Raw genomic sequence first — 26264 nt, 5'->3', positions numbered from 1 at the left:
CACTTTATTTTCCTCCCCACTAAACACTTCCATCCAATCTATTTTTCAGTGCCACCCTCGGAGCCAGCGACACTGTCACTACTGTCCGTTGGCACAATCCGACGCATCAGCACTGCCGTGGATGGTGGAAAACTGCTGTCCACACAGCCGGTGCAGTTTGTGCTCGCCTACGAGGTGTGGCATCGCAATCGAACGCTCTGCATGCTGCAGAAGATGCCCCAGCTGGTCATGCGTTGCCAGCGCATCGATGATGCGAACGTTAATTGGACGCTGCCCATCTCGGCATTCAACTCGCAGCACCAAAGTGAGTCCCCAGTCCAGTGTTTGGCCATAATTTCTGCATTTGTTTGCTGATGTTTTTGCCTTTGCAGTTTTTGTCGAGCTGCGTTTGGACTGGCTATCGGGCAATTGGTATTTCCTAAACGAGAACGACGGCATGGTCTATCTGTGCACCAATGCGGTCACCTTTTGCCGCCTCATACTGCAGCAGGTGGCGCAGCCATCTTCGCTTGTACTGGACCCCACCAAGGGCTATCTCTTTTACACAGACTGGTCACCCGGCCTGTCACGTGCCCTGCTCGACGGCAGTAATCGCACAACACTCGTCAGTACGCAAATTTATCATCTGAGTAGCGTTACATTGGATTTGGCCAGCGAGCATGTCTATTGGATTGATGTGTACAAGGATGTCATTGAGAGGGTCAACTATGACGGACAGCAGCGTTGGGCATTGAAAAAGTCACCAGATGTGAGTGCCTGACTCTGATATGTGTTGCATTTTGCATTTGAATGGACCCTTTAATGTCATTTTAAATAGCGTAAAGGGAAATTTTTGTTAATTTCATAAACTATATTTTGCTAGATCAAAGAATATGCAAACTAGACCATTAGCTGTAAAGTTTAGTTTATAAAATAATAGAAGTTAGGTTTTGCTTAAAACAAATAATATTTCAAAATCAATTGGATCTGTTTACCAAATCAAAAAGTAAATTATCCTATTTTTTTTAAAAGATATTTCGCTCAAACTTACTAATTGCATATCAGATTACTTTATTCAGATTACTTTATTTAGCAAATTAAAGTATCATATAGCCCTTAGAACAGATTAGTCGATCATAGCTATAATATATGCTTGACACTTACATGACTTACAAAATCATAATATGAGATCAGATTATAGTATATATTGACGAGGTTATTACGCTCTCTCCGATTTAAATTTTTCATTATGCCCAGCTGGTAAGGCTATAGTAGAGTTGACTGAATTGTTTATATTTTAGCTTAAATTCAAGTATTTTCATGAGCTAGTATAATGGGTTAAGTTTTTAAACAAAACCGCAAAAGCTGTTATCAGAAAGCCAATCGTTGTTTGCCATTGTTGTGTTAAACGCAATTTCCGTTGTTTGCAGTCGCTGGTGCCTTTGAAGACCATCCAGTCGGTGGAGGTATTCGAGAACACAATTTATTTGGCTGCCTGGACGGACAGAGCCGTCGTTGGCCTGGACAAATTTACGCTGAAGGCGCGCGTGCTGTTGGCGAATGTGACGCGTGGCACAAATTTTCGCATTTTCCATCGCCAAAAGCAGCCGGAGGTGGCGCATCCGTGCCGGGAGAACAACGGCAATTGCAACCAGATTTGTGTGCCGCTTTGGACGCGAGGATTTGCTAGCGCCAAGTGCCTGTGCACAGCCGGCTATAAATTGCACAATCAGACGACCTGTTTGCTCACCGCGCACGATAAATTTCTGGTGTACACCGACAAGCGTTTGGTGCGCATCACTGGCGTGCCGCTGGACACCGAACAGGTGCAGCAGCTCGAACAACTTGGCGAGGAGCCCGATGTAATGGTACCCATTTACAATGTTACCGACCCGAAGGCCATCGATGTAAATGTGCGTGGCAAATCTATTTTGTATGTGGCACCCGACCCGGAGGCATCCCTCAGCTCCGTTGAGCACGTGTATTGTATCAAGAGCCAGTCCCTCAACGGCAGCGTATCGCGTACCCTGTCCACGGGCTGGCGCAAGGTGCGTGCCATTGCCTATGACTGGGTCAACGAGCATTTGTATTGGACAGAATATCAGAAACTGCATGTCGCTCCGCTGCGAAACATGAGCAAAGTTCTTACCTTCAACATTGATTGCAATCCCATGTAAGTAGATGCCTCGTCTCGATAAAAAAAATTGTTCTAATCAATTCTCCAGGTCACTGGAGCTCGATCCCGGTACTGGGCTACTCTACTGGACGCAGTGGTCGTTTCGGTCGTGCGAAGCGGGTATTTACAGCGCCTGGATGGATGGCACACACAAGGAGCTGCTGGCAAAATCGTCCGAGGAGCTGGCCATGCATTTTCCGCGCAGTTTGGATGTCGATAGACGCACCAAGCGGATCTATTGGTGCGACTCTAAGCTGGGCACCATCGAGCGCATGAAATTGGATGGCACTGGACGCGAGCTACTTTTCAAGTCGGAGCAGTTTCATCCGTTTGCCATAGTGCAGTACAATGAAATCGTGTACTGGGTGGATAACATCAACTCGACCATTTGGCGGTTTCCTGTGCGTCATGTCCATAAGACAAGCACCTTTAGCTCCACGGTGCATCTGCAGCCCAATGGCAACGCGGTCGATTTGCGCATCTTTGATGTGGCCACGCAACCGTTGCCGCAAACACCCAGCTCCTGTGCGCTGTCCAAGTGTCCTGGCATGTGCCTAAACACGCCCAAGGGCGCAATCTGTCGCTGCCCGGATGGTTATACGCTAAATGGCACTGGTACCCATTGTATACCACAGCTGACGCCCTCGACGGTGTCAGCGCCTGTTCGTTCAAATTGCACTTCGGGCTATCAGTGCCGCGGCACGCTGCAGTGCATCGACGGCAAGGATCTGTGCGACGGTTTTGAGGACTGTGAAGATGGCAGCGACGAGACCAACGACACACAGGGTCCATGCCACCCGCAAACCTGTGATAAGAAGCTCCACTTTGTGTGTAACGGGCGCTGCTATCAGCGTGCTCTGCTGTGCAGCTCCATCGCCTACTGCTCGGATGGATCGGATCAGCTGAACTGTGAGCACAATACCTGCAACAGCAACGAGTTTACCTGCGAAAAGAGCGGACGCTGCATTCAGCTTACCTGGGTCAACGATGGTGTCATCGATTGTGGACCCGATGATTCCTCCGATGAATCCTTGGATCTTTATTCTGGCAGCAAGTGTCCGGAGTTTGACTGTGGCAATGGGCGCTGTCGACAGTTTTCCGATATCTGTGATGGCTTGGATAATTGCGGGTAATTTGTCAGCTATATATGATAATCTATAAAAGTGGTTGGCTTGAGAGACTAGTTTTTAACGAGTACCCCACAGCGATGCATAGCTGAAATTTTAATTGAAGCTTTTATTTGACCTGACCTTGCTTACATTTTGTTATTTCAGCAATAATGCGGATGAGGCTGCCTGCGAGCACGAGTGCGGACACGGCGAGCGTTATTGTCGCCCCATTGGTTGCTATGGCGATATGCACATATGCGATGGGGTTAACGACTGCGAGGACTTTAGCGATGAAGCTAACTGCAACCAGACTAAGAGTGACAATCATCCACTTAGCGGCTGGAAGGAGCTCGGCGAGTGTGCAACCTTTGAGTTCGCCTGCGCCGATCCCTTCGAGTGTATACCGGAGTTCCTGCGCTGCGACGGCATCAATCACTGCTATGACAAGACGGACGAGTTGAACTGCACTCATATGCATCCGACCAAGTTTGACATGAACGAGACGGTCATCTGCGAACATCCGGATCGGTTGTGTGGCTTCAGCAACAAGTGCATCACTGTTAGCCAGCTTTGTGATGGCAAAAACGACTGTGAGGACACCACAGACGAGGGATTTCTTTGCGCTGATGAGCTTTGCGAACAGGGTCATGAGTGTTCCCACAACTGTCACAATACGCCCGAGGGTTACATCTGCTCATGCCCGCCACATTTATATTTGCAGCCGAATGGCAAACGCTGCAGCATGCAGCACGCTTGTGAGCATTGGGACACCTGCTCGCAAGTGTGCGAGAACAACGGCAAAGGCTATGCCTGTCAGTGCCTCGAAGGCTACGATCTAGCCTACGACAAATTTACGTGCAAGAGCACAGCCCCGGATGAGCCATATGTTATATTTACCAATCGCCAGGACATACGTGGCATTAATCTAAAAACATTGGGCGCCAGCAGCTTCTATAGCTCGCTGCGTAATATTATCGCTTTGGACTTTCTCTATAGCAACGAGTCCAGCGTGGATATTTTCTGGACAGATGTCATCGATGATAAAATATATCGCGGCCAATTGGTGGGCGAAAGTTTGCGCAATGTGGAGGCCGTGGTGCATTCGGGCTTGTCCACCACTGAGGGCCTGGCTGTGGACTGGATAGGCAAAAATCTTTATTGGATCGACTCAAATTTGGACCAAATTGAAGTTGCCAAGCTGAATGGCAGCTTTAGAAGAACCTTGATTGCAGGCAACATGGAAAGTCCGCGTGCCATTGCGTTAGATCCACGTGAGGGTTTGCTCTTCTGGACAGACTGGGATGACAATTCACCGCGCATCGAACGCTGCAGCATGGCGGGTGAGGGCAGACGCATAATCTCTACCAGCTGGCAGCTAAGCGCCGGCTGGCCCAATGGCCTGACTTTAGACTATACTCAGAAACGCGTCTACTGGGTGGATGCCAAGTCGGATTCAATAAGCAGCACCAAATACGATGGCTCCGAGCATCATGTGGTGCTGCGCAACAAGGAGATACTGTCCCATCCGTTTGCCATCTCTGTGTTTGAGAACTACGTATACTGGACGGACTGGCGCACTACGTCTGTTATACGTGCCAATAAGTGGAATGGTAGCGATGTGCAGGTGATACAGCGCACACAGACCCAACCGTTTGGTATACAAGTGTTGCACTCGAGTCGCCAGCCCTGGGATCGGAATCCTTGCGGTGACAACAACGGCGGATGCTCCCATTTGTGTCTGCTTAGTGGCAGAGGCACTTACAAGTGCGAATGCCCGCATGTGATGCGACTGGATCCGGCTGATGAGCGAAACTGTGTGCCCAATGAGCAGGTGCTGCTCTTTGTCATGGGCGAAGAAATACGTGGCATTGATTTACTACAGCCAAATCATCATACCATACCCACCATACGACAGTCACCCAGGGTAAATAACAGACTATTCTATCTAGAAAATGTGATTATTCTCTCCGTTATCTGCTTTTTCACTTTAGCTTGTGGCACCGCAACGCATTGACTTTCTTGTAGAGGACAGTCACATTTATTGGTCCGATATACAACAGAATGAGATCTCCAGAGCGGGCATATCCAATGGACTGATCGAGCCAATTATTAATACGAATATTGAGAAGCCTTATGGGTTTGCCATCGATTGGATAGCCAAGCACATGTACTTCTCCTCGGGTCAAATCGTTGGCACTATACTCGCCAGCAATCTCAAGGGCGAGTATACCACACATATTCATGAGAATCTCAATATGGTCGACAGCATTGCCTTAGATCCAGCCAAGTAATTAGTCTATACACATACAACAATGATAGTTTATAATTAATACTGCATTCTCTTTTTACAGTGGTAAAATGTATTGGATACATTCCACTCATGACTCCACGCTGTGGCAATTGGAACAATCGAATCTTGATGGTTCAGAGCGAATGGTCATACACGATCACAATAATAGCATGCAGAGTTTGACCATGGACTTTGATTCGCAGCGTTTGTATTATGCATACGACAACTCGGGCATTGCTTACTACGATATACCCAAAAATGAGACACACATTGTACTGTCCGCCAGCCCAATTACATCAATCAGCTCCCTCACTGTCTACAATGGCACCCTGTACTTTCCGGAGAACATTCAAAGCGTCATCATGCACTGCGAGAAGGAGCAGTGTTTGAATATGTCCTTCTTGCGTGTTAATACAAGTATGTATAGCAGACATTTTTTTGTAAGCGCAGTTATATCCTTGTAGAATATGTTACGATTTTGCCAAGAAATGATTTACACGTTAAAGTAGAAATCTTATTCTGGATTAGCATCAATAGCTGTTTCTATATATTCCCGTAATTCCGTGTGTCTGGTGTTTTCTTGTGCAAACCATTTTAATAGTTTTGCGGATGCAGTGGAATCGGATCACCATATCATAGCATTATAGCATTCATATAAGCGAATTTTATAGAACATTTTTTTTTTTCATGAAAGGATTTCCGAGGTTGCCAATGTGTTGGACATTGGATTGTTATTATCGTCCGTCTACAATATATTAAAAATTACTTAATTATAATATATTACAAGATATTTAATTCCTCTTGTTTCCTATTAATGATCGTTTTTGTATATCTAATTATTTTATATTTTGAAATTTGTAGAGAGCATTCAGAGCATGAAAATGTTCTATGCAGATGCCCAAACGGGAACCAACTCTTGCGCTGGTCCCATGCGTGGCGGCTGCGAGCAGCTTTGCCTGGCCATATCATCCACGGATCATGTGTGTCGTTGCGCTCTAGGCTACGACGTGGAGCCCAACAACCCGACACGTTGCATACCACGCGCTGAATTTATATTCTATTCGATTGATGTGATGCAGGGCGTGGAAATGATTGATCCTAGTGAACAATTTGAGACACCCAAACCGGTATGCAATTCTATTGCAAACATTGAACCAAATTCAATTAACTTTTTCTAAACTATTTTGATAGACGCTCGTGCCGATCTCCCGTATCAGCTCAGCGAGTTTTATTGAGTATCATGCCGCTACAGATATGCTTTACTGGGGCGACAACGAATTGGGCAGCATCTCGCGCGTACGCCGTGATGGCACACATCGTGAGACCATACTGGAGGCCATCAATCTGGCTGGCTATAAGCAACAGGATTGGTTAGGTGGCATTGCCATTGACTGGATCGCGGGGAATATTTACTGGAGCGACACGAAGCGCAATATAATCGAAGTATCCCGTCTGGATGGCAGTAATCGGTATGTGGTTGTTGCCAATGTAGACAAGCCCACTGCATTGGCTGTGGATCCCGTTCAGGGTCTGCTGTTTTATGTAACTCAACTGCACATTGGACGCACCGGCCTGGATGGCAGTCAACCCTTTGTGCTGGTCAACCAGACGCGCACTAATTGGTCTGTAAGCAGTCTAATTGTGGACATGGATGCCACCAAGGTTTATTGGTGTGAAAGATATCCTGATGCGCTAATGAAGGTGGACTACGATGGCAATTTGCGAGAGGAGCTCTTAAATGATACGACCAACAAGCCGGTGGCATTGGCCAAGCTGGGAGATTACCTATATTGGGCGGAGAATACGTACAATGAAGGCGCCATTAAGGTTGCACCGCTGACCAATCTCTCCCAATCACGACAAATACTCAAAACCGAACAGGATGCCATCAGAGATCTAAAGATTTACTCGAAGCGCGTGCAACACGGCACCAATCCATGTGCCCAAAACAACGGCGGCTGCGAGCAGCTCTGCCTTTTCAATGGCACCAACGCTGTTTGCGCCTGCGCGCACAGTCGACTCGCTGCGGATGGGACAAGCTGTGAGCCCTATGAAAACTTTTTGTTGTTCAGCTATCGCAGCAACATTGAGAGCATCCACATGACGGAGCACGCCAACAAGAACTGGCCCGTGCAGCTCATATCGAACGGGACGCTGATGCGAAATGTGGTGGCCATCAGTTATAACTACGAAGCGCAGCTAGTTTACTACTCAGATGTCCAGCTGAGCACCATCAATCAGGTGCACTTCAATGGCAGTGGCCAGCGTGTGCTAGCTATGCAGCAGGGACGTGTTGAGGGTCTGGCATATGATGCGGTTAACGCTCAGCTCTTCTGGACATCCAACAATGATGCAGCCATTCGCAGCCTGGAGCTGCAACATCTGTCGCAACAGGCCGAACAGAATCTGCAGCATGTGCGAAATGTCTTAAGTTTGCATAGCAAGGACAAGCCACGGGGCATATCCGTGGAGCCGTGCCTGGGCATGATCTACTGGACCAACTGGAACGAGCAGTCGCCCAGCATACAGCGTGCCTATCTTACCGGTTATGGCGTGGAGCGCATTATACGCACTGAAATCAAAATGCCTAATGCCTTAACCCTGGACCTGGAGCAGCAGCAACTGTACTGGGCCGATGCGCGCCTGGATAAGATTGAGCGGGCCAATTATGATGGCACCAATCGGGTGGTGCTCGCCCATACAACGCCCAAGCATGCCTTTGCCATGGCCGTCTATGGAGACCTGCTGTTCTGGACGGACTGGGTGCTGCACGCTGTGGTGCGTGCCAATAAATACACGGGAACGGATGTGCTCTTCCTACGCGAGCACGTAGCTCGACCCATGGGCATCATAGCGGTGCAGAACAGCACCATCAATTGCGACGCAAATCAGTGCAAAATACTCAACGGCCTTTGCGAGGATGTGTGCATACTGAACAAGAACGGATTGGCTAGCTGTCATTGTACACAGGGCGTGCTGGCTCCAGATGGTCGGCGCTGCATTGCACCCGTGAACACGAGCTGTGGCAAGTCGCAATACAATTGCCATTCGGGCGAGTGTATACCCCTGGAGCTGACTTGCGACAATGTAACCCACTGTCTAGATGGCTCCGATGAGCTGCGCAACTATTGTGTCATCCGACAATGTCCAGAGAATTATTTCATGTGCCAGAATCATCGCTGCATTGCCCAGGACCAGACCTGCGACGGACTGCAACAGTGCGGCGATGGCAGCGACGAGACCGCCCTTCTTTGCAAGTGCCAGCCGGATCAGTTCCGTTGCGGCAGCGGCGAGTGCATCTCGCGCAGCTTTCTCTGCGACCATATGCGCGACTGTCGCGATTTCAGCGATGAGAAGCACTGCCCCCAGAGGACTTGCGAGCAGGGTGACGTCTTGTTTGAGCACTGCGAGAATAGCACACTTTGTATTATGCCCACCTGGCGCTGTGATGGCGAGCCGGACTGTCCCGATGGCACCGATGAGCTGGGCTGCAACAATAATACGCTCTCCACCTGTGCAATGGGTCAGTTCCGTTGTGCAAATGGACGCTGCATTCCAGGTGGCTGGCGCTGTGATGGCGAAAACGATTGCATGGATAATGCCGGCGAGAATGGCAGCGATGAGCTGAACTGCCGTCCCAGCTGTTTGGTGAATCAGTTTAGCTGCGACAATGGCTGCATACCCAGCAGCTGGCAGTGCGATGGCAAAAGCGATTGCGAGGATGGCACAGACGAGGGCCCGCAGTGCCCAAATCGTCCGTGTCGCGCCCATCTGTTCCAGTGCAAGAGTTCGGGTCGTTGCATACCACAGAAATGGGTTTGCGATGGCGAGCAGGATTGCCCTAGCAACGGGGATCAGGGCTCCGAGGATGAAGGACCGCACTGTGGTGGCGTTGCCCACATACCCGATTGCCAACCACCAGCGTTCCTCTGCTCCACTGGTAAGTTTTCATTAATTAATTTTTATTCATTTGATATTCTTTACTTCAATTAACTTGCTTATCATAGGTCAATGCATAGATTCTCACTATGTGTGCGATGGCGACGAGGACTGCCCCGGCGGCGATGATGAGTACGATGGATGTGAACCGGTCTATCCCCCGCACGCCTGCCCCGGCGGCTCCTCGATGCACCAGTGCCAGGATGGCCTGTGCATCTTTAAAAACCAAACCTGCGATGGCAAGCCCGATTGCGGTGATGGCTCCGATGAGCTGCCCTCACTGTGCAAGCATACGCGCGCTTGCAATGGTGCCGATGATTTTCGGTGCAAGAATGGGGCCTGCATCAGTGCGGATCTGTTATGCGACAGGCGCAACGATTGTGCGGACTACTCGGACGAGGAATTGTGCAATGTGAACGAGTGCCTCATACCGGATATCTGCGAGCATGAGTGCGTAGACAAGGTGGTGGGCTTTGAGTGCCGCTGTCGGCCCGGCTACAAACTGCTGCCGAAGAGTCCGCATCTGTGCACTGATATCGATGAGTGCGACGAACAGCAGCCCTGCTCTCAGACCTGCATAAATACGTACGGCTCGTACAAGTGCCTATGCGCCAAGGGCTATGAGCTACGCGATCATCGAACCTGCAAGGCGACCAGCAATGTGACCATGAAGCTCATTTTCTCCAATCGCTACTATATCCGGCAGGTGAATCACACGGGCAACGGCTCCATACTTATAAATGCGCTCTCCAATGCGGTGGCCCTGGATTTCGACTGGGATAGTCAGTGCTTGTATTGGTCAGATGTCACCAGCACTGTGGGCACAATTAAGCGCCACTGCCCGGTGGAGAACAAGACCCAAACGCTGCATCAGGCCATGTTGAAGAATCCAGATGGTCTCGCCGTTGATTGGGTGGCCAAGAACTTGTATTGGTGCGATAAGGGCTTAGATACCATTGAGGTATCCCAGCTGGATGGCAAGTACAGACGTGTGCTCATCAATGAGCATCTGCGTGAGCCGCGCGGTATTGCCCTGGATCCCTACCAGCGTCACATTTACTGGTCCGACTGGGGCGACAATCCGCATATTGGCAAGGCGGGCATGGATGGCTCACAGCCGCGCATGATCATACGCGAGAATCTAGGCTGGCCGAATGCCCTGACCATTAGCTTCGAGACCCAACAGTTATTCTGGGGCGATGCCAGAGAGGATACGATTTCGGTCAGTGACTTGGATGGCAATCATACACGCCTGTTGCTCGCGCGCAGCATCAATCCGAACTTAAATCTGCATCATATATTTGCCATTGCCGTGTGGGAGGATCGCATCTATTGGTCCGACTGGGAGACCAAGTCGATTGAGTACTGCAACAAGTACGATGGCCAGAACTGTTCCACTCTGATAACAACCATTCACAGACCCATGGATTTGCGTGTCTTCCATCCGTATCGCCAGCAGCAGCCAATCAGTGGTAATCCCTGTCTGCAGGCCAACTGCTCCACACTTTGCTTGCTCTCACCGGATGCGCCTTACTACAAGTGCGCCTGCCCCAACAATTTTGTGCTCGCCGAGGATGGACGCACCTGTCGCGCCAACTGCACTGCGGCACACTTTGAGTGCGTGAATACGTACAAGTGTATACCCTTTTATTGGCGCTGTGACACGCAGGACGATTGCGGGGATGGCAGCGATGAGCCCGAGACTTGTCCACCCTTCCACTGCGAACCGGGACAGTATCAGTGCAGCAACAAGAAGTGTATACATCCATCGGCTATTTGTGATGGAGTCAATCAGTGTGGCGACGGCTCGGACGAGCTCAACTGTGATAAGTTCACCTGCTTTGAGAACCATCTCAAGTGCGAAGCAACCGCCAACAGTTCCGCCTTCTGTGTGGACAGTGTGAAGCGTTGCGATGGCGTCAAGGATTGCCCGGGTGGCGAGGACGAGGCCGGCTGCACGCCGCTTGTCTGCAAAAAGGATCAATTCCAGTGCGGCAACAATCGCTGCATGCCCTATGTCTGGGTCTGCGATGGGGATATCGATTGCGCCGACAAATCCGATGAGACGAATTGCGAGCACGTTTCCTGTGGACCCAACGATTTTCAGTGAGTCCATTTAAAGCTTGAAATCAAACCATGACATTTAAAACCTTCAACTCTTACAGATGCAATTCGGGTCGCTGCATACCGCTCGCCTGGCGCTGCGATGACGAGGTGGATTGCCCCAATGGCGAGGACGAACCACCCAGCTGTCACACCTCAAAAGCCACCTGTGATCCCACATACTTCAAGTGTAACAACTCCAAGTGCATACCCGGACGTTGGCGATGTGATTATGAGAACGATTGCGGCGATGGCAGCGATGAGCTCAATTGCCAGATGCGCAACTGCTCCGAGAGCGAATTCCGTTGTGGCACCGGCAAATGCATCAAGCACGATTACCGCTGTGATGGTGAGATCCACTGCGACGATAGCAGCGACGAGATCAACTGTAACATCACCTGCAAGCCCAATCAGTTCAAATGCGCTGCATTTAATACCTGCATTAACAAGTAAGTTTAGTTTTCTTTGTAAAGGAAATCTGCAGCTGTCTCGTCCTAGACCAAGGTTGGTTACCTCTTACAAAAAAAATTTCGAAAACCATTCGATTCCATTATATTGACAGTTGACATTGAATTGACAGTTGACATTGTATTGACATTTGTTTAAAGTTTTAACTCGTTGCGAATTGTAACGCTTCATGCGGAGAAAAAAAACGAAGCGAACCAACCCGAAAGGGCGGTCTGTCTGATGTCAGGGTTAGTAAGAGCTGAAGAGTTCGGTGTGGGCACTTCTAAAGCACGCACCGATCAAGTTTGAAATCATCGATCGATAATTATCGATTTTCGTACTCGCCATACACTTCAAGAATACTTCTCTCTTTTAATACCTTTTCCTAACTTTCATAAATTAGTAGAGTCTTATATGGTATTTATTTCTCTTCTTTTTTAGACAATATCAATGTGATGGTGATGACGACTGCCCTGACGGCTCCGATGAAGTTAACTGCACATGCCCGCCGGATCACTTCACCTGCGGCAATGGCAAGTGCATTATGTCGCGCTGGAAGTGCGATGGCTGGGACGATTGTCTAGATGGCAGCGACGAAAGCTACGGCACCTGTGCCCATGTCCATTGCCACTACAACGCTTTCAAGTGTGCCAATCTGCTTTGCATACGGAAATCGGCGCTTTGCGATGGCGTCAACGATTGTGGCAACAACGAGGATGAGTCAGATCAAGTTTGTGCTGCGCTGCCAAAGTGCCGGCATGATCAGTTCCAGTGCGAGAACGACGACTGCATCTCGAAGAACTTCCGCTGTGATGGCCAATACAATTGCATTGATGGCTCCGATGAGATGAACTGTCAGCCCCCGGTCTGTGGATTTGGCACATGCTCACAGATTTGTATTGAAAAGAAGGCGGGCCACTATAATTGCAAATGCACGACGGGCTATCACAAGGGTGTGGCCAAGAACGCTACGTGCTTGGCATCCGGACCGGATCAGATCCTGCTGTTGGCGTCGGAGCAAGAGTTCCGCTTCATCTTGCCCGCCAAGCAGGAGGGCACCACTGTCGTGGGCTTCTTCCAGACAGATAGCCTTAAGATTGATGTGTTCGACATACTCATCAGACCAAAGGACACGCTTCTCTTCTGGATTGATTCGCATCATGGCAAGGTGCATACCATGAAAATTGCCACTCCCCACGTGGAGGGCACGGGTGTACGAGTACGTCGCGATCTGAAGGAACTAACTGCATTCAATGTAAGCTAACCGGAGTTTCCAATTTTCAAATCGAATTATATAATATCCTCTGTGCAGATTCCCGATCTGGATGATCCCAAGTCCTTGGCCGTGGATTGGATAACCCAAATGGTTTACATCGTTGACTCGCGTCATAATCAAATCATAGCCACTGATATTGAGGGCAAGAAGTACATCTCACTGGTGTCCACGGGCATGAATCCAACGGATATTGTGCTCGAGCCGGAGTCCCGTGTCATGATTTGGTCCACCCTGGAGAATGGCATATTGGTGGCCTCATTGGACGGCAACAACAAGAAGAGCCTTGTGGAGCGTGATGTCGGCTGGCCAATTAGTCTCTCGATAGACTATCCAACGGGCCGCCTATATTGGGCCGATTATCGCAAGGGCACAATCGAGACTTGTCGTTTGAACGGCAAGGATCGGAATGTGGTGCGACGCTTTGGCAATCGCGAGAAGCCGCAAAAGATCGATGTGTTTGAGGATTATCTGTACATCAAGCTGTACGATCAGAGCATCATTAAGATGAACAAGTTTGGCAATGACAATGGTACCTACTTGCTAAAGGGTTACCGCTCCTCGGACATTGGTATACTGCATCCCATGAAACAGAATCGAAATAGTAAGTGATAAATTTTGATCACACCATTCGAACCATTATTAAGATTTCTTCAACCTTTTTCTAGTAAGCAATCCTTGTGCCAAGGAACCCTGCAAAGCGTTGCGCGCACTTTGCATACTCTCGACGGAATCGGCCAGTGGCTACAGCTGCAAGTGCCCCAACGAATATGTGATGACCGAGGAGGGCATTTGCAAGGCACACACTGATATACCCAACTACTGTCCGCTGCTCTGTAATCTAGGCACTTGCCAGGTGGTGAACCACGTGCCCAAATGCATTTGCCAGCCGCAATTCGAGGGCGAACTCTGCGAGCATTACCGCTGCTCCGGCTACTGTCTAAACTATGGCCTGTGCACGGTAGCGCCACAATTACCAGGATTGCAGGAGCCTCCACCGCTCAAGTGCACCTGTCCACCCAACTGGTCAGGCGCGCGTTGCGAGGTTTCCGTCTCAGATTGCCAGAGCCGCTGTCACAATGGCGGCTCATGTCTGGTCTCCGAGACCGAAGGCATGAAATGCAGCTGCCCAGACATGTATGTGGGCGACCAGTGCGAGCACTGTCTGAATCTGACCTGTGAGAATGGTGGCATTTGCCGTGAGACGCTGACCGGAGCACCACAATGCGAGTGTCCCGATGGCTATACGGGCAAACGCTGCGAGTTCAATGAGTGCGCCGATTTCTGCAAGAACGGAGGCACCTGCAGAATTGGCGCCAAGGGACAACGCCAGTGCAAGTGTCCCAGTGGCTACTATGGTGAACATTGTGAGGCGAACTCTTGTCGCGACTTTTGCCAGAATGGCGGCACCTGTACGGACCGTGGCCACAAGCTGACCTGCACCTGCCCCACACGTTACATTGGCGATCGCTGTGAATCCGATCTGTGCAAGACCTCCATACCGCCACGCTTTTGTGATGTCTCTCTGCTGCCATCGCGCAATCCCTGTACTGGCATCATTTGTGAGAACTCTGGCACCTGTCATGTCATCAAGGGCATCGCCATGTGCAACTGCACAGATCAGTGGAACGGTGAGTTCTGCACGATGCCCGTGGGCGAGGATAATCCCTGTGTCCGCTATTGTGCCAATGGGGGTGTCTGCCACCTCAATGAGTACACGCTGCCCCACTGCACCTGTGTTGGTGAGTGGCAGGGCGATTTCTGTGAACTGCCGCCGCATTGTGTCGGCGAGTGCAGCGTCTGTCGCACAGGCAGCTCCATCAATGAGTGCTTGTGTGACAACAAGCGGGTTGTGCCCTGCCTGGCTGAAAGCGCTGTGGCTTTGAGTGGAGAACAGGAGCGTAAAGAGTCCGCCAGTTGGGTCTCTGTGCTGGCGGTTATCTTAGCAGTGACCACATCATTGCTGGTGCTGTTCGGCGGCGTCGTTTATTTCCTCAAGTAAGTCAACACTTGAATCGGACAAACTGTTTCCAGTCACTTATCTTCCATCTGCTTGCAGAAAACACCGCATTGCGCAGCCATTTTCACATGCTCGCCTCACCGACAATGTGGAGATCATGCTAACTAATCCAATGTATCGCGGCGATGCCGACGAAACGCCGCCCTTCGCTCACGAAGATGATAAGGTAATGTTAGCAGCTTCCATTGGGAAAACAGAAATAATTTAATTCCCATCTATTTGCAGGGAAACTTTGCTAATCCCGTGTACGAATCAATGTACGCTGATGCCATAGCGGAACCAGCCATTGCAGAAATATCGCATAGCACGGCGCCAGATGAGAGGAAGGGTCTGTTGCAGCACACGCACGACGAGACGCACACACCGGATATACTCTGATGATTGAGCCATTTCAGTCATGATCGGGAGCTGTGCTAAGCACAGCCACAGATTGTTGTACACTTAAAACACATACTTTAGCACACATTTAAATCCAAATGCAAACCGACTTGAATACGAACAATGGACTGATAGCGTAGCCATATTACGAATTTTGTAAACATTTTGTTTCCTTTTTTTGTGTGGGGTGGGGGGACGGGAGGGGAGTGCGGCCCTACCAAAGAGCGCTAAACCTAATATGCAACTGTGGCGTCTCCTTGCTCCTTGTCTAATGTCCTTAAGAATGATGTCCTTATACTATAACTTATAACATTTCTTGTCATTCTTTTTGTTTAAGCGCCTTTTCTAATTGTCGCAAAGTTTACAACAAATTTGCCTTCCCTACATATTGATTTAATTTTAAAAAACACGTATTTGTGCATTTGTAAATTTTGTAGTTCGTAGACTTAGTTAAAGTTCACGTGCAGCTAAAAGAAACTCAATTTTTGTAAATATTTTTTTTAAATATAATGCCCAATGGCAGCCTAGTTAACATTTAAAACAAGCACTAAACGTTTTGCCAATTAGTGAAAAATATTGATATTTAAACGAATACAAATTAGCAATCAATTGTAAACGCAAGCTAACGTTTTGAAACTGAACAGAAACATGTAAAATGCATTTAAATTTATTTATTATATAATTGAGCACAAGCAATTTTAACGCACAAAACAACCAAACCGAAAACAAGAACCAGAACAGACACACGACAGAAATTATAACGAACAAATAGCATAGTCTAAATAGTTTAAGGAACATTTAAAATATATATATATATATATATATCTCTTCAGATATACATAACTATATTATATTACATTATTTAGTTTGTCACTTTTTAATGCAATCGAACGAAAACGATATCCTGTATAAAACATAATGCTCAGTCAAAAGCCAAATTTTAACATATACAATGTAAAAATTTAATAACTTTAGCGTATACACAATAAATGATGTATGTGAAGCCAAGTGCAAAACGTTCATAAAACGTTAGACGTGCACAAAATACACATTCGAAAGCAATTGTAAAAATTAATAAAAATGAATTTCAACAATTTTATTGTCGGGAAAAGTCTAAAGAATGCTTATATATATGCATTCTGCGACTACGTATAAACTGAAGAAAAGCTCGCGTTTGATGGTGATTTTTCTGCACGTTGCGGTTTAATAAAAATCTGAGCCACATTAAAACTGCTTTCTAATAATATGTGCATTGTTCTACATATATACGTTCATTATAAAGAAATCAAATCAAGAGACTTATAACTTAGATGATTTGCTGAAAACTCGAAAATATAAAATTCTCTAAGCTCAGAAGAGGTTACTTGAAGTCCCAAAAAATCTCGAAAATGTTGATCTTCCACAATTTGAGAAGTAGACTCAACTAATCTCTCAGGAAGAATATGACCACAGAGAATACATATAATATAATATGTATATACCCTTTGGTCCGATCTAAAATTTTTGGTCGCAACCTATAGGAAAACTGCTAAAAACCTTTTGCTTCTTCATCTTTAAAGCTAGATTTCCGATTAGGCTAAGGATTAGGTTAATATATTGCCGAAAACTTCATTACCTGAAGTAACTCGTGGTTATAGTCGTATAGTGCAAATTACCAAATTATCAAGAAGACTTTATCGACTGATTAAAGCGGAGAACGGAGTATTGTACTGTCGCTTGCCCGTTTTTGTCTTATTTAAAGGCATTTCTTCGGTTGATTAAAATATTGATCAAATATGTATTCAACTTTTCGCCTTATAAACAAACCATTCCAGCTTAAACTTATTTTAATTTTAGTTGTAAGTTATTATTTTTATTTTAGTTGTAAGTTATTATTTTTATTTTAGTTGCTTATCATAAGATTCTGTATACAAAAAAAAATTCAGTTTTCCTCTTTCGTAGCAAACGTTGCCATATGGCATCCGTTAGAAAAATCTCAGCACGAAGCGGAAGTAACTTTCAATTTTCCTCGCTCAACCTTTTTTGTTATTTTTTTTTTGTATGACCCAGGCGAGGTGCGTGAAAGGGGAAATGAGCCTGGAAAATCGACAGTAATTTGTTTCCTCTTATGAACCGCATGCTTACGGATGATATTAAAATTTGTATCCACTCAAAATGCAGTTTGTTAATTTCCCCGTTTTCTATATTTCAAGTGTGCGACGCGTGAGCACTTCCGCTTTAAATTTGTTAGGCATTTACCTGAAGGACTCTATTGACCCAATGGAGCCTTGTCGCTGGGAAAATGTTCTTCACGATCTCTGAGCTGTGATTTCTTGCATGCAGCTCTTACGCAAAGCTGAAATCTCGCTGCTATCTCACGCATATTTACTGTGGGTTATTGATATGCTCCTGTATGCATTTCAGATGCACTTGTTGGCCACAGGACCCGAACACGGTTATCAGGGCCCATTCACAGCCATTGGGTCGTGTGAAAAACGCAAGCGATTTGAATTTGCTCGGAACAGGTAGTCGGTAGAATCCATTTCATCCTTTGCTCTGGCAAAAAGGATCACCTTGGGTGTATGTTAAGTGTCGGTCGGTACGTGTGTGTGTGTGTGTGTGTGTTTGTGTGTGTGGGAGAATTCCTGTTAAACACTGCATGACTTTGTTGTTTGTTTGTTTGCAAGGATATCTCTATTATAATACAAACGAGATTTTTGGGTTTAAACTGAATTTAACTGTGGGAAAAATGGTTTGAAACCATGTTTGGCAAGTTAATTACAATAAAATGGGCTAAATAATAATGCAAAGGATGTGCGAATTAGAAACTAGTTTTTATCTCTAGAGAACTTGAGTATCCTGTGCTGCCTCGTTGCGCTTATATTGCGCAATTGAAACCAGTAATTCCGCACTATAGAATCATCTATTTTCTCTTCAGTTAACCAGTTTTCAGAAACTGCGCATTTTTCCAGCTGGGCCCACTTGGAGGCCCAGAATTTATGCAACAATCAAGCCATTAATTATGCCAAACGAATTTCAATGCCAGCATAAAAAGATTCCCATTCCCACAAGACGTAAGGAAAATGAAATCAAAAGTAAAAACAAAAGTGATAAGCCGTAACGAAGTGCACAGGAATTCCATGTAGACACGCCGACCACAGCAGAGAGAAAGATAAAGAACGATCGCGCGAGAGAGAGAGAGGGAGAGAGCGAGAGAGAGAGAGAGTGTGTGGCCCAGCATCAAATCACAGCAAACACAAATAAAGAAAAAGGATCAATAGAACAAGTGCAATGCAAACAGGCGCAAAGTAAACAGCGAAGCGAGCACAGATAAAAGATCTTGTAAATAAGTGTGTGTGTGTGTGTGTGTGTGTGTGTGTGTGTGTGTGTGTGTGTGTGTGTGTGTGTGGGAACACGGCGAACAAGTGCAACGGTGTTTGGAGACTGCAAAAGGATAATAGCGCTAAAAGGAAATGAAAATTATGATAATTTTGTTCTTTCTCACAGCAGATCGGATAACAGCAGCCACAGCCGTCGTGTCGCTATGATTGAGTGTGGGAAGTTCGAAGGCGATCGCGGAGCCGAGAGCCGAGCGCCGAGAGCCGAGGGCGTCGCCAAGCTGGATGTGTCGCTCGACAGCCACACGCAAGGCAGCCGCAGGACATGGGGTCGCTGTGCGGCAGCTACTACGGAAGTAATTTGAATTGGAAAAGAAAAAAACAGCATTCTCCTTGAGAGCGAAAGGATGTTAATCAATTTTATTGAACCGCAACTCATGAATGCACTTTTACTTTGATTTCTCGCTGTGCTGCGTATAGCCAAAGAGCTCCTTGAGCAGGTTATAGATAATCATTTGTCGCGTCACTTCCGCCTCATATTTCATATAGTCCTTCAGGCGCTGCTGCTTGTACAGCTGATCGAGCAGCTCGTATAGCTCCATCTCCAGAGCGCGCAAAGAGATCTCCAGCTCTGGTGTGTGGGTGCCCGACAGCAGGGCTTGCATATAGACATGGGATATCTTCTCGAGGGCCGCATCCAGTGAGTTGAGCATATTATCCTCTGGACTGTGTGCCAGATGAGCGGCGGGTCCTGCGAGCTTTGGTGAGGCGCGATACTCAGCATTAGCCGCGATCAGCGGCAAAAATGCCAGGCAAATCAGCCAGAGCTGACTTGAAACTAATTTGACTTGCATGGCGAGACTTTTAGCTATAAATCTGTAAGTTGTCTAAAACTTTATCGAAGATCGAGGCACGCCTATTCAGCCCGTTCAGCTGGGGATCACTGCGTGCTCTGTTGCAATAACTTTTGTGCGAACTGGGAAATTGTGTCGTCAATATTAGAGCACGCCGACTCTTTATATACTGGAAAGATCTGGCACAGCCCATCGGGGTTATCAATTCAGTGAATCGTTGCAAAAATGACCGACTATATACTCGAACAAGGTTACTTCCGCCAAATGGTTTCTATTATCAGCGGAAATTTGTGCAAGTGTAAGCTTCCGTTCTGGCATGGATCAAGGTTGGGATCACATTCAAAATATGTTGGTTTCGATTTAATTCCATGTGGCATTCATTTTAGTCCATTCATGGGCTTGCATATTATATCATTAGGACTCAAATGTGTACAGAAATTAATATAAAAGCGAAAAAGGGGGGCTTACTTTCTGATTTCTGATTATCTTCATTTAAAAATTATATATGAAGAAGAATTAAAATCGTTTTAATTTAAATTCTAATTCTAACTAAATCAGTTACAATATTCAATGCCATATTCTTCTCTTTTCACGAATACTTTAAACCCAAAAATTATTGCAACTAAAAAAATTGAAATACCCATTTTTTTTTTTTGCTTTTTTTTAAGCATTTTTGTTTATTTTATTTGTTTCACTCATTGCTCAGTGGAAATTCAGCTGGAACAATTCCATAAAGTATACTAAAATAAAATATCAATAGCCTCTAAAAATCGAAGCTGGAAACATGAAAAACTTGACGCTAAGATCTACATAACTTAGTTAAAAATTCTTGCAGTTAAAATTGAAATAATGTAATAAAGAACATTTAATATGAATCAAGAATACGGCATGTTGCTAAAATACATAATAATAATAGTAATAATAATAATAGATAAATGCTTAAACAAATTAATACAAATTATACAAAAATTACACAAAATATACACGCTTTAAAAAATCACAGCTGAACTTAAAATTGAAGAAAGCGAAACATGAATAATGGAAAAACTTAATGGAAATGTGATTAAAATTGCAATGAAAATAAATTAACAGATTGCTTAACTTGAGAGAGCGAGAGAGAGTGAGGGGGGCGGAGGGGGGAGGGGTCATAAACTTAACATAAAACATAGACAATATTTGAGAGGATGTTGCTGCTGCTGCTGCGTCACCAGGGCCGCCATGCGGAGCTGGACTTCTCGATGGCGGCGGCCAGGAATTTCTTAGACGATGGTTCGTCCGATAACGAACAATCGCTAGAATCGGCCTGCTCGTGCTCCTGCTCCTGCTCCAGTTCTGCCTCGCGCATACGCTTCGCAGCGCCACTCTCCTGGCCGCTGGTGGAGCTCACCTGCTGCTGTTGCAAGTGCGAGCGCGACGTGTTGCAGGCAGAGCCGCTGGTGTCATGGCTGCCGCCGCTCAGATTCAAGGAGCCGCTGCTGTTGAAGGAGGTCTCCGCGCTGGTGGGCGGCGGCGTGGAGAAGACGCCAGCGAAGCTGTGCTGCTTGGCCAGCAGCAGTTCCGCTTGTGCCGCACTCGCTGGCGAGGCAGCACGCGACTCTTCGCCATGGCTCTGGCTGGAGATGGAAGAGATGGGGCTCAGAGGCGGACTGCTGGTTGTGTTCTTGGTGGCAACTGCGGTTGCTGCTCCGCCTGCTCCTGGCGCCTGCAGTTGCGTCTGGGCGGGCGCTGTCGGCTTGTTGAATGCGCTCAGCCTGAAGCTTTGGGCGTAATCACTCAGATGCGTGGGATTGGCAATGCTGGCTAGTGCTGCACTGGCTGCATTCACTGCTGCTCCTGGCCAGGCAAAGGGTACCGGCGCGGGAGCCGCTGTCGTTGTTGTATTTGGCATGATTAAAGCAAACTCGCCCGAGGGCAAGCGGGAGGGTATCAGCTGAAGACCGCCCATCTGTATGGCTGGAGCTGCTGCTGTGACGCCCTCGCGGCTGCTGTTGCTGCTGCTGTTGTTGTTCAGATCCTGGGGCAGTGGTGGGAAGAGGGGCGCAGCGGCGCCCGGGAAAATGGCCGGCAGCTGACCGCGGTAGCCATTGTTGAAATTTGACATCGATCCAATCTGTTCCAGGCTGTTGGCGCAGTTGTTGAGATGGGCGCTGAGACGCTGACGTACGCCCGGCTCAATGCCATCCATTTGGCTGACATAGCGATTCACCTCCTCGGCGCACTCAACAAAGCCCGTCTTGAACTTGTGCACCACGCCGGGATCGGTCTGGATGGCCATGTTTAGCTGCTGGCGCTGCACCGACTGCAAATGCTTCACCGTCATCTCGAGTATGTCGGCCTTTTCCAGTTTGGTATGTCGCGCCGGCTAAAAACGGTAGAAGAACAAACAGATAATGATGAGCTCCATGTCGTTCGGTGTTGTTGTTGGGTGTCGTTTTGGCTACACTTGGGGCTACTCAAAAGTGGATAACAACTAAAGCAGAAGCCGCCCGGCTAATTGTTTTCGTGCATTGACCAGGACCAGCGACCAGGCCAGACCAGGCCAGACCAGAGCCAGCCAGAGACCCTCAGACACAAGGCCCTATAACAAGTTCAATGCATGGGAAACAAGTGAAACACGTAAGCCAGCAGCTGAACGGCAGCAGCACGACTTCAAAATACCCTACAAGCGGCATTATAGTGAGCGAATTTGTCAAAAATGGCCCAAAAGCTCAAGTTGTAAATATAACTCATTTCTTTCTTTAAGCTTATGTGTTTATCTGCAGCTGCTTCTGCGCACCCACCCACTGTCCGTGCTGAAACTATATACCCTCTGGGCTGGCATTTCAGCTATAGGGCACAAGAAAAGTGAATGATGCAGACGCTTGAGCACGTTTCTTGCCTCATATGTCCAACTATTTGTAATCTACCTCTGTTTCTGTTCTACAGTCCACTCCAGCGAATATCACACGCCCCAAAGCCGCGCGGCCACTAAGCTCTGCGCGAGGCGCTGACAGAGCAAGCGAGCGGGAGAGAGAGACAGGTAGACGTGAAGAGAGTGGCCACAATCTGTTTGGCACTTCTTCTGCGTACGTTCGTTTCTGCTGCCGCTGCCGCTGGCTGCATATTTTGCAAAAGTTTCCCACGCAGGTCGCCCGCTTCGCTGCCCTGCCCTTCCCTGCCCTGCCTCACCCCCGCTCTGCCGTGCTCCGTCTTCTTGTCATGTCTGCATCTTTTGTTTACTTTTGCTTTTTCTTCAATGTCTTTCTTATTTGATTTTTGGTCGTTGCCTGCAGAATTCTGCTACACTGGCGTCGGCGTCGGCGTCTTCGCTTCGCTTCTATCTCATATTTTTTATGTGATTCTTCGTTTTTTTTTTTTATGTGTGTGTTTCTCACAGCAGGATTTGCTGGTGGCTCCTGTGGAAACAGGTTTACAGTCTCGCTGTCTGAGATTTCTGCGTAATTTCTCGACTTGTTAACACTTTTGGTCTGACTGACTCGCCATATCGTCATCGTCGGCGCTCTCTTGTAATGATCATCAATAAAATTTAATACTCAATTAAACTGTTGGCTCTTTTTTTGCATTTTGTCTGTGCGTCTGTGCCTCTGTCTGTTGTAGGAGTCTTGTATCCTTTTGTACTTTTGCCGACGCCCAGACACACTTGAAATTTCTGAGTTTCAGAAATTTATGTGTTTTTTGACACCATTTATAAGGAAAGTGAACAAATCTTGGACATAGTTTCTAAATCAGTGGGTTCCTCTCTGCTTCTTTCTTACTCCACTTAAGGATACTTACGTCTTTCTTCATTGCCTCCAGGATCAGCGATTTGAGCTCGTTCAAGCAGTGATTGATACGAGCGCGACGCCGTTTTTCCATAATGGGTTTGTTTGTCTGTAAAAAAGAAATTGATAACAAAAAGTAAATAATTTGTACTTATAAAACAAATATGAGGAACCTTATCATACGAATGTGAAATAAATTAGAAATGATTTAAGCGTTTCCTTGGAAAAATTGGTGATGAACCAAATTAAAGCATTTATGTTTTATGATATCGTGTATATTTACATTTTTCGAAAAAAAAAACAAACGGAAATCCCACTAGCTTTAAAAATTTTAATATCACATGAATTCAATGACATTTATGTATCTACAACTTAGACGAATTCCAATTTAAACTTTTCAGAAACAAGATAATTTTTGAAAAGTTCCTCATAATAAATAAATAACACATTTTTGAAATGTTTCTCAAAATTCAATAAACGTCTTTTGCCGCCCATTTGAACTAGGGAACCAGGAACTTTGTTCCTGATTTTACACAATTTCGATGTTCCAATTTATCTGACTAATATTTGGCTTCTGTTCTATCAGTATTCATCCTATGAAGTCGAATAAAACTCACCTTTCTCAATTCCGCCTTGGACAGACCACTTGGATTGGCCAGACGCCCATTGCTGCCAAAGCTGTCGCTATAGCCATTGGAGCAGTCGAAATCATCGTCCGAGTTAAGATCGTGTTTGTAATCCATTTTTGTTGAATTGCTTAGTTGATAATCCAAAAGTATAGTATGATGAGGGAGAGTGTTCTTAATCCAATCAAATGACAAGTTCTTTTTTAAGCACAACACAAAATGTTTCACAACACAAAAACTTTGGTTGAAGTACGAATAAAAGTGTCAACAAATTATTGCACGTACTTTATTGAAATGTCCGAACAGATAAAACTTAACAAAATGTTACGCGCTTCGATTTAGTTCATTTGAAACGTTTGTGAGTCTTATGTAGGTTTTACTGTAGCTGCGTTTCAGGACGAGCGGCAGACAACCGCGCACACGGAACGCCAAAAGGATACTGATCCTCGTCTGAGCTAGCGCGTTGACTAAAAACGATACGCGACGAGGGCAAAACGAGTCCGAGGCGACTCGTTTACCTGAGCAGCGACGGCGACGGCGACTGCGACGACGGCGCAGGCGCAGGTAGCCATGAGAGCCGACCGACCATTCGCTCTGCAGCGCATTTGGGGTGGTTCTGCAAACGCGCAGGCGAGAAATTCCAGCGCAGGCAACTAAATGCTCAAAATGCAAACCACTCAAACGCTGACTGAGTTTGAGCTAGGTTGTGTGAGTGAGTTGGGTTGTTTGGTACTCAGCAGAGTTGTCGAACATTTGCAATTTGCGAGCTACATAAACAATCCGAATACGCCCAAACATGCATTTGGAAATTTAGCAAACAAAATGAGATTAAATTTTACTAAAAATCATACTTATCTTAACAATTTTTGAAATTCTAGCAGAAATTGGTCGGCTTCATAATAATATTTATAATATAAAATAATTATTTCATATTAAAACTTAAATTAATAGCCCAATTTTTTACTAAAAATAATTTTTATAACCGAATGTAACTCAACCATTTTTAATGTTATGCAGATTAAAGCAGATTTAAGCTATATACATAGCTTTCAAAGCTCAAAGCTTTCAGTTATTATTTTATATAGATTTATCAAGTTGGGCATTTTGCAATTTGAAGTTTTTGTGAACCTTAACATATTTTTTTAAAATTAGTATTTAACTCAATTTTTTTAATCCTCCAATCGATTTTAAACTCAATTTTATAAAAACCTACTTTAATATTGTTAAATAATTTTAAGTTATTCGTTGAATACTTTCTTGAATATTGTTCTGTGAATGTAGAGTTTCTTTTAGTTCACATTTTTCAGCTGTATCCAAGCAATCGGTCTTCGTTTCTGCTGCGTCCAGGTACTCATGCGAATTAATTTTCGCGAGCCACCCCTCAATCAATGTTGATCATTGGGCGCAATTCATTAAAAATTCCTTCAGAATGCTCGAAGTTGTCTTGCGCCTAGACTGTCGGGCAGGCTGGCAGGCAGCTGTCTTGGCAGACTTTGAGCAACCCCCCTTAAGAAATTTTCCTATCTAGGGGGTTGCGATATTCAGCCTGGTCACGGGTCAATCATTAGTTGAAGCTTACCTGACTTGTCAGTTTGCGCAGGGATTGCTCTGTGCAACACCCCAAAATCGTAGGGCTCTCGTAGAAATTTATTGCTTTACAATGTTGGCAGGATTTAGATGCACGACAATGCAAAATTGTCAATAACCCGGTTTTGGGCCATGCGCCAGCTGACAGCTGACAGTCTAGCGGCCGCTCGGTTAGCCAGATTTAATGGCACCAGTCATAAAAATATTGCGCCGCCTGGCAACCCTGGTTGTGCAAGCCAAGCAACCCGATTGCACTCAGCTGGCGCGCTAGTCAATTTTTGAGTGTAAATCCCTTTGCCCGGCCCGAGTCGTAAAAGGGGCGACAGTTTTGTAAATTGAATAAGCACCGCATTTGACTATGATCGCTAGGTATATGCAAATGTATACATTTATTGTCTCTGTGGT

The 26264-nt window shown here is 46.4% G+C and overlaps 3 protein-coding genes across 3 annotated transcripts in view; 1 reads left to right on the top strand and 2 right to left on the bottom strand.

The window, feature by feature from the left end:
- LOC115757982 (prolow-density lipoprotein receptor-related protein 1) overlaps positions 1 to 16938 on the top strand; it is a 63930-nt gene extending 46992 nt beyond the window's left edge. The window contains exons 6-21 of the mRNA XM_030698471.1: positions 50 to 304; positions 372 to 748; positions 1410 to 2152; positions 2205 to 3284; positions 3430 to 5188; positions 5256 to 5551; positions 5616 to 5971; positions 6416 to 6681; positions 6746 to 9494; positions 9562 to 11599; positions 11659 to 12045; positions 12485 to 13298; positions 13356 to 13920; positions 13985 to 15314; positions 15376 to 15502; positions 15562 to 16938. Of these exons, the coding sequence (XP_030554331.1) occupies positions 50 to 304; positions 372 to 748; positions 1410 to 2152; positions 2205 to 3284; positions 3430 to 5188; positions 5256 to 5551; positions 5616 to 5971; positions 6416 to 6681; positions 6746 to 9494; positions 9562 to 11599; positions 11659 to 12045; positions 12485 to 13298; positions 13356 to 13920; positions 13985 to 15314; positions 15376 to 15502; positions 15562 to 15714 (13295 nt within the window). The 3' untranslated portion in view covers positions 15715 to 16938. The remainder of the gene's footprint in view (positions 1 to 49; positions 305 to 371; positions 749 to 1409; positions 2153 to 2204; positions 3285 to 3429; positions 5189 to 5255; positions 5552 to 5615; positions 5972 to 6415; positions 6682 to 6745; positions 9495 to 9561; positions 11600 to 11658; positions 12046 to 12484; positions 13299 to 13355; positions 13921 to 13984; positions 15315 to 15375; positions 15503 to 15561) is intronic.
- A 2516-nt stretch (positions 16939 to 19454) lies between these two features.
- Positions 19455 to 19986, bottom strand: LOC115757996. The gene has a single exon (XM_030698489.1). The coding sequence runs from the start codon at positions 19883 to 19885 to the stop codon at positions 19481 to 19483; it is 405 nt and encodes a 134-aa protein (XP_030554349.1). The 5' UTR covers positions 19886 to 19986; the 3' UTR covers positions 19455 to 19480.
- A 914-nt stretch (positions 19987 to 20900) lies between these two features.
- Positions 20901 to 24525, bottom strand: LOC115757902 (protein deadpan). The gene is made up of 3 exons (XM_030698350.1): positions 24264 to 24525; positions 23660 to 23755; positions 20901 to 22247 (listed from the first exon to the last, which is right to left on the bottom strand). The coding sequence occupies exons 1-3, from the start codon at positions 24387 to 24389 to the stop codon at positions 21090 to 21092; spliced, it is 1380 nt and encodes a 459-aa protein (XP_030554210.1). The 5' UTR covers positions 24390 to 24525; the 3' UTR covers positions 20901 to 21089.
- Positions 24526 to 26264: the final 1739 nt, after the last annotated feature.

This window comes from Drosophila novamexicana, unplaced genomic scaffold (genome assembly GCF_003285875.2).
Source record: "Drosophila novamexicana strain 15010-1031.04,08,12 unplaced genomic scaffold, DnovRS2.1 tig00000121-arrow-pilon, whole genome shotgun sequence".
Classification (NCBI taxonomy): domain Eukaryota; kingdom Metazoa; phylum Arthropoda; class Insecta; order Diptera; family Drosophilidae; genus Drosophila; species Drosophila novamexicana.
This window is presented reverse-complemented; position numbering and strand designations above follow the sequence as displayed.

What these genes read in the sequence shown, in the direction of transcription:
- LOC115757996 (XM_030698489.1), bottom strand. Translation starts at nt 19,885, where the DNA reads ATGCAAGTCAAATTAGTTTCAAGTCAGCTCTGGCTGATTTGCCTGGCA.
- LOC115757902 (XM_030698350.1), bottom strand. Translation starts at nt 24,389, where the DNA reads ATGGATTACAAACACGATCTTAACTCGGACGATGATTTCGACTGCTCC. An exon ending in CCAAGGCGGAATTGAGAAAG is followed by an intron (nt 23,756 to 24,263) that starts GTGAGTTTTATT and finishes TCTTTTTTACAG; the next exon opens with ACAAACAAACCCATTATGGA. An exon ending in TGGAGGCAATGAAGAAAGAC is followed by an intron (nt 22,248 to 23,659) that starts GTAAGTATCCTT and finishes TACCGTTTTTAG; the next exon opens with CCGGCGCGACATACCAAACT.